This window comes from Phocoena phocoena, chromosome 1 (genome assembly GCF_963924675.1).
Source record: "Phocoena phocoena chromosome 1, mPhoPho1.1, whole genome shotgun sequence".
Taxonomy (NCBI): Eukaryota; Metazoa; Chordata; class Mammalia; order Artiodactyla; family Phocoenidae; genus Phocoena; species Phocoena phocoena.
In genome coordinates this window covers 42,272,838-42,280,899 of record NC_089219.1, presented here as the reverse complement: position 1 = coordinate 42,280,899, position 8,062 = coordinate 42,272,838, and the positions used below count along the sequence as shown (strand labels likewise).

General features: G+C 41.3%; 1 protein-coding gene across 1 annotated transcript; it reads right to left on the bottom strand.

The window, feature by feature from the left end:
• Positions 1-1,597: 1,597 nt before the first annotated feature.
• CDKN2C (cyclin dependent kinase inhibitor 2C) lies at positions 1,598-6,775 on the bottom strand. The gene is made up of 3 exons (XM_065890133.1): positions 6,375-6,775; positions 5,779-5,918; positions 1,598-2,350 (listed from the first exon to the last, which is right to left on the bottom strand). The coding sequence occupies exons 2-3, from the start codon at positions 5,905-5,907 to the stop codon at positions 1,973-1,975; spliced, it is 507 nt and encodes a 168-aa protein (XP_065746205.1). The 5' UTR covers positions 5,908-5,918; positions 6,375-6,775; the 3' UTR covers positions 1,598-1,972.
• Positions 6,776-8,062: the final 1,287 nt, after the last annotated feature.

Below are 8,062 nucleotides of genomic sequence, written 5' to 3'. Positions count from 1 at the left end.
GCAACTGCAGAAGTACCTCTCTTTAACTTTAATAAACATCCTATATTTGAAATATCTAAAGAGCAATTTTAATGCTTATACTTGATGGATACTGAAAAGTCCATTAAACTCGACTTTAAATTAAGAAACATCCATCTTTACAGTTGCAAATTGAAGAAGTGTTTATTTTTCTTAGTAATAGTCTTGTGTTTAGAAAATATTCAGCTTACTCAAGCAGTGTATTTTGTGTGTTGATTCTAGTTTTTAAACGCAAATTACAGCTTTTTCCTTCAAAATCATCTCAATTTCTACTTTTTCCTAAACTTTAAAATAAACGTTTTACATTTAATTTCATGTTGCTATCAAACATAAATTTACTCAGTAACTTGTGGTTTGAGGTGGCAGAAGTTGAAGTCTTGTTGCACTTGACATAGGGAAGGTGAACTTAAAATGCCAAATGAAAAGGATTTTTTTCCTCGGATTTTTTTCTTCTATATTCTTTTATACTATCATGGAAAATAAATTATTGAAAACCACTTGCCTGCCACCTTCCAATCCTTGTTAGGGCAGGCATCACAACCATGTCCTTCAATAAACCTTGAGGTATTTTGTTCTTTTTGGAGTGAGGGCAGGGAGCTTATAAAGCAGAAGGAGGGAACTTTTACATAAAACATCTTTGTTCTTGTGGGAGATGATGAATAAAGTATTTATAAATTTATAAATGGAAACTGCATTGAAATCCTTTGGTGAAATCTTTAAAATAACAGAGTAAGTAGTAGATGATGGAAAATTCTCTTGGAAATTTGATATTTCCATTTCATTCAATTTTTTTTTATTTTTAGCTAAACATATTCTTAAGATTTTATATGCCTTTACCAAAAAGCTTCGTGGGAATCAAGTGCTATATGTAGGAGTGGCCTATTTATTTATTGTAAAAGTTTCTGTATTTATTATCCTGTAGCCCCTAAATAAGTTATGACCCTTATATGTAATATATGTATGTTCTTGCTAAGCTTTTTATCCCCTAAATATTGGTATTTGCAGCATATTTTAATATTTAAACATTTTGTAATTTTACACTTCTGATATTTCAGGGAGAAAAAGTCAGTGTTACACTTAGCATACTTATGGTATAACTTTGGGAAACGTATTATTTAACCAATTGTTTCATTTTGTGATTTTTAAAAAATCAACTAATGGGAAGCACTTTTAGATGGCATTTTCTTTTTAAAGTGCCTTTTAGAGCTAACATATATTTGCTTTCAGATCGCTACTTCTGAAACCTGTTTTTCAACTATTTAACTTTGAAAGAAAGGGAAGATCGAATATATAAGGATAAATTCACACTGAAATAATTTCAGGTTTATTTCCCAAACATGTTGTCCTTATTCTGTTTTAAAGCAGACATACTAGGCACCAAGTAAAATCTTTGAGGGGAAGCATGAGGAGAGAAAGAAAAGAATAACTGAATCATCAATAGAATATGTCTAGTTTTTCAATTAGTCTACTTTTTCTAACGTCAAGACTTAAAACACCATGATCTTTTAGTGTAGTTCTCCTTAGCAAGAGGCAAATTATGTGGGGATTATAAGAGGAGTGGAAACCACAGAAAACACTGTCCTGTTTTGAAAAAGTGTTTTAATCAGGCAAAAGAAGCATCAGGACAAACCATTTTTAAAACAAAGTCTTCAAGTTGGGTATTGAGACTGGCAAAGGGAGAAGCAAGGAGAAAAGTCAGGGAAAGATAAAATATTCGGATGAAAGCCAAAGCTATTTGCAATTACATGTTAGAACTCAGGGTTTTGCAGGTGAAAAAGATGTTGCTTAAATATATTCATAAACCTGTAGTAAGATTTCCACTTAGCAGTTTCAGAAGATTTAACTAGCTGCTTAAAATATGACAGAACTGAATTTTAACAAATGATATTAAAATAGGACAGCCAATCAATTAACTGACAAAATAGAAGGCAGTGTGGGAGAGCCCTCCCCACATTCATTGCAGATTCGCAGCTCCCTCCGCCCGGTTTCCCTCCATCAGGCTAACGACCTCGTTTCTCCGGTAGAGCCTGGCCAAGTCGCAGGCGGTGTCCCCCTGATGGTTCCGATGCCCCACTTTGCAGGCCGTGTGCTTCACAAGGAACTCCACCACGGGGAGGTGGCCTTCTTTGGCAGCCAAGTGCAAGGGCAGGTTCCCTTCATTATCCTCGATGTTAACATCAGCTTGAAACTCCAGCAAAGTCTGTAAAGTGTCCAGGAAACCTGCTCTGGCTGCATCGTGAATGACAGCGAAACCAGTTCGGTCTTTCAAATCGGGATTAGCACCTCTAAGTAGTAGTCTCCTGGCAATCTCGGGATTTCCAAGTTTCATAACCTAGAAAAGAAGAAAAAACGGTAGAATCCTTCAAGTGCTCCTACTACAAGAATATTTTAAAATATCCATCTCTTTTAATGTATGTAACTATTTTTGATGAAGGAGTGCTTGGGGAAGACCCATATGATCGGGTTTGAAGGACTCAGTTTCAGGAAATGAGTACTATTAGGTAAAAGTAGAAGAAAACTTCTAAAAATTGAGCCTCTATGATGGAATATCTTAAAGGGGCCCAAAAGTAGGATAAATTGATTAATAAAATAGAATGAGTCCGACTTATATAAAATTCACTGACAACTTGGTTCTCTATCTCCCATAAAGAGTTGTGTAATTTCATGAATTTATTAAAATAAAAGAAGTGGAACTTGAGATTTAAGTAAGTCTCCTTCTGTTTGCTTGTTCATTCTCATGAGATATGCCTAGGGTGTTAATTCTGTAAAATAAAATGTGGGTAAATTTTATTTTCTAAACAGCTGAAAAGAAATAAGGAGAGTGAGTTTCTTTAAATCCTCGAAGAAGTGTTTCCACACATCAGACTCCATCTAGTCTGATTTTATAAGTGTGAAAATGATCTCCTAAAAATCCAAACCTGGTATTTTCTTAAATTATTAATTTTCACAAGTTCTCTCCAAATAGATACAGCCCCAAGTTTCCAAGTATTTTTTAAATAGTTTTTTTTCTTTGCAATTATTTCATATGGGATATTAGGTGTGTTTAGTGCTTAGAATCCTTCACTTGAAATTTAAAAATGTTACTGATTATTAAAGTGAAAAAAAAAGCAACAGTGTTCTACATTGTCAATGTATTTATCTAAAACTAAGTTCATGATATGTCTTGTATTAGATAGGAAATGACTGTATGGAAACTGTTCTTGAAAAGAATGAAACAGTCATCCTACTATATTACTTACTGTTTCCTAAAGTTCTAACTAGTCTCCTAATTTTCAAGTGAGCAAAAGAAGAGAAAATAAGATATTAAATGTGTATTTTGGGACACAGACAGCTTTGTCTTGTGGTTTCAGCCCATTTATTAATCAACTGGTGATCCATCTTATTTCCTTTTGCAGTTATTATCAGGCATTTAGGAATAGCTATTTGTAAACTGCCAGTATTTTAAAAGCCAGAATTTGCTATTAAAATTTGCTGTCAACATACAAATAATTCACATGACAAAGACTTATCTACTGGTGTTTAAATATATTTCACGCTAATAAGAAATCACTATTAGGCTCTCATAGTTATAAAATATTTTGTGGAGCAGCAATCAGTTGTACAATACATATAATTTAATCGTGAAAAATATAGTTTCATTAACATGCAAGAATATTTCAGCATTTTAATTGTTTTAATTTATATTTAGGTATATTCATAATAACCTAAATTTATAATACATTACACAGTAGGCACTCAAATGTTTGTGAAATTAAATATACACTGTAAAATACATACAAAGCTTATCTATCTCTTTAGAATGTTTTTTAAAAAATCACAAATTAAGTAGCATGATGAAATATATTTAGAATGAATAATATTTTATAAATGCAAACTCTATAGATGGCCAAGATGTTAAGCTTCCCTGTTGATAAAACCCTGTTGACTTTTAGCCCTTCCTTTGGGGCAGTGGTTAAAAGTGATACATAATTTATTTTTCAAGAACTTCAATGAAATACTTTTTGGTTATGAAAAATTAACACAATCTAATTTTTACCACAACTGCCTCTAAATATTTAGTCACATCTAAGGACCTGAACTGGGAAAAATAAGAGAGAGACACCTTGGATCTTTGTAAAGCAAATGTACGATTAAGGCCTTTGATATCCTGATTGAGAGGCTTACACTAGGAAGGGGGAAAAATCTTTTGTAATTGGGTTAATAAACATAACTGTAGGAGAAAATTTGCCATATTTCACCAAAAATAATAGTAATGCTGGAAATTGTTTTGAAAGAAAGTTCTTTCTTGAGTTATGACACAACTTCAGAGTCAGGATTATACATACTGAAAATAAGCCTTGAGACTCCTGTTTGTGTGTGTTTCATTATATGTACTAGGACTAAGCCACAATAAATGGGTGTTAATATCTTGATAAGTATGTTTAATATAAACGAGACTGCAGAGTTGTTTTAAAAATGTTTGTCAAAACTTTTTTTTTTGCGGTATTAATCTCCCAGTCTTCCTGCTCGTCAAAAGTCCTGCAAGATCCTATTCTTACAGGGTTAAGTGGCTCATTCTTTGTGATATTTATATAATATTTTGAATGTTCAATAGGAAACTTTTCAATATATTAAATTTGTGGCATTGCTATCATCACAAAACCTGTTAAAAACTACTAGGTGGAAAAAGAAAAAAAATCCTTTCCCCACTTAATCTACCTGAAATAACAAGATAATTTAGTATCTATAAGCTTCCTTAATACTGAAATTTTTGCAAGGTCAGTGTATTCTGATTTAAAATATACAGGCTGTATGGACTTCATCTGTCAATAGTACATCTCCTGCCACTTAAATTTCTAATTCTTGCAATTAAAACAAAGCACTCTAAAAACCCTCTCCCCAGTGGATTTTCAAAAACAGCTTTAAGTGTTGCATTTCGAATACGCATAGCTTATAAGAATATCATCAGAACTCAGATAAAGCAACTGTTTGAGACTACTTTGCCATTTTTCTGTTTCTGAGCCTTTCAACTAAGTTACATGATAACGTTCAGAGGAGGAAAAAAAATTATCAGGTACAATACTTGGCAGCTGGACGTGTTTCATTTGTTGCTTGTAAATCTAATTACTAAAAATTAGAACATACCAGGGTATGACCGCAGAGACAAAAACACTATAAACTGAGCTCTGATTAGAAAATTCAACTTTTTATTCCTCCTCGATCCTGAATGGGTGGATGGTATTACATTAACTGTGAAATGTACATCCTGTGCCCGTGCCCAGGCCACCCATTCCAAACGAGGAAAGGTCGTTGGTCAAAACCTGAAGCATTTGAAGAAAAAACACCCTTGCCAGTAGTCAAGAAAATTAACGTTAAAGTCAATTATTGGAGCAAAGTACGGAAACCACTAATAGCAGTGTATTTACTTCAAATAATAATCATAATAACGTGTTTACAGAGCTGTCTAAAAAAAAGAAAAACCAAAAAACTCAGCGCTGCTACGACTGCTACAGAATCCCCACCGTCACAAAAACATTCCAAAAATTAATACCAAACCTGGAACCCACTTGATATCGAGGATGTTATTGGATTTGACGAGTTTGTTCAAAGTACGTCATTTTGGGGAGTTGGATCCACTTAAAGATATAAAATATGGCAACCAACTAGTTTTTAAAACAGTTAAATTTTGTACCCCTGAAAGCTTAAAAGCTATTATTCTAGAAACCCGGGTCACGTAGGCAACATTGTTGACCTGTTTTCCCCACCTCTCTGGATACCAACCTGCAGCGCAGTCCTTCCAAATCCATTTTGTGCATTGACGTTTACATTATTTTGCAACAAACTAGTAAGTTGCTCTAGGTCCCCCCTGGCAGCTGCGGACGCCAACTCGTTCCCCCAAGGCTCGGCCATTCTTTAGGGTCCTGACGATCGGGAAAAGATGAATTAGTTGTTTTTCTTTTTCCCCTTTCCTTCGCTCCTAACCAGGCTGCATGATGGCATCGGAGACTGACAGAAGGACTGGGATGGTTAATCTGGAGTAGAGCTTGGTAGTAAATACTAGTAAGATCTGCCTGCCAAAAGCCCGCCCCTCGATTCACACGTGATTATTCAGCAAAACTGAGCCATTGGAGAGGGGCTCCGCTCCTCGCTTTTTAGCTTAACCCCTATGAAGAATTCTGGTGATTAAACTGAGAGATATACAGGCACACATATATTTCTGGTAAATTACTCTGGACGTAAAATATAGGCAGAGCTGGCACGTACCTACACTACAGATCTCCGTGAGGAATGTGTGCGGAGATTTAAGGCACTAGATCAGGGCAGAAAATACCGCGAAAAAAGAGACATTTGGGGGGGAAGAAAAGGCATCAACCCACCCTTGTTCACGGTGGTGACTTGAGCCGCGCGAGCCAGTACCGCAGGGGCAGGTCCTCGAAGGGGCTCGGTCTCCATCCGTCTCGCCGAAGGGGTAGTCCTGAGTCCTCCGCGGCAGGGAGAGCGCCGCGGTGGCTGGATGCTGAGGTGCTCCGGGGGTTAAAGATGATCGCCAAAAGCAAACGAGAGTAGCAGTTCCGTGGCCCTCAAGTTACAGGTCGTAACGACTCCTCGGTGGCCTTGGATTCTCCGGAGGAGCCTTAATTCGCGTTTAGGCCGAGCTGCGGGCTAACGCCGCGCGGGAGGGCTCCGGAGCCCGCCAGCCGGGCTACCGCAGCCCCACCGAGCCTCAGAGGCCGTGGGAGCCAGGCTCGGCGCGCGTCTCCGGAGACTGCCGGGCGCGCGGCGGGCCCCCGGCAAGCCGGTCATGCCGGCCCCACCGGGTCCTGGGACTCCCAGCAGCGTGAGGAAGGGGCAGTACGATGCGGGAAGTGTCTATGGGGCCCGGGCTGCTGAAGCAGCGCGCTGCAGCATCGCGGCTGCACAGGGCAGCCCACCGGTAACTTCCCGCCTACGACCGAGCCAGTTCAGACTTCCTAATGTAGAAGCTCATTGAGCTGCCGCCGCCTCTTTTCCTTCCTTTCCCGGTTTTCTGAGGGCCTCCGGAGATCGGGAGGGTCCTGGGAAGTCACAGGCCAAGCTCTGAGTATCGGGAGTCGCCACAATTCCTAGGCGCAGCCAGTCCCGCCGCTCTTGGCGAGAGCCCAGCGGCTTCGGCGCCGGGTGCCACTTCGCCAACTTCTCGCGGTCCCCTGGCCTGTGCCCCCAGCCTGTGCAGCCGATAGGGCAGCGGCCGCCAGCCAGCTGTGCCCTGGAGCCGAGCTGGGTAGCACCGCTTCCTCCCGAGCCGCAGCGCTCCCAGTGACAGTTTCTTTTGTAGCTGGTCCCCCCCAAATCGCCGGTCCCTGCTCCCTTCACCCCTACAGACACTTGTGCGTCGTGCCCCTTTCTGGTCTTTTCCTTCCCTCCCTCCCTCGCTTCTTTTTTCGCTCAAACAATTGCTGCTTCTGTTGCCGCTGCAGAGACGGTGCCGGTTTCTTCTCCCTTTTTTCCGACCTCATCAGCTTTTTTTGAAAAGAAAAAAATTGAGCGCTTTTTGAGTTGAAAAACCCGCCCCCATTTTAACGGCAGAGTTTTAAGGAGGCTCGGCTGAGTTGCAGCGCCGCGGGAGCGGGAAGGTTGGGCACCGCCCACGCCCCGCCCTCCGCCCTGGTGGCGCTCAAGCACTCTGCCGGGCTCGCCCCGCCCCCCGCCCCGCGCCCTTTCTCCCGCCTCCTCGCTCTCCACTTTCCTCCCTCAGTCTCCTGCGCTGGCTCCCACCCGCCAGCCCAGCGGCCAGGCCCCAGCCGGAGAGGCTTTTTCGGACCCGGGGAGCCGGGTTCGGCCCCCTCCGGCTGGCGGGCGGAATGGAGTCTGAGATGTGAAACCCCGGGCTGCCCCGAGGCCGGCGGGGGCGGAGGTGGAGGAAAGAGGCTTGTTAATTAAGGCTGCGGAGAGCCGCAGGGCCTTGGAGGCTCGGCGGCGCAGACTGCTGGAAGGCGGAGAGGAGGCTGGCGCGAAGCGAGTCTTTCCCCGGCCCTGGCCGGGCAGCCCGGCCCGCCTCCGCGCTCCCCCGCTAGGCTCTCGAAGT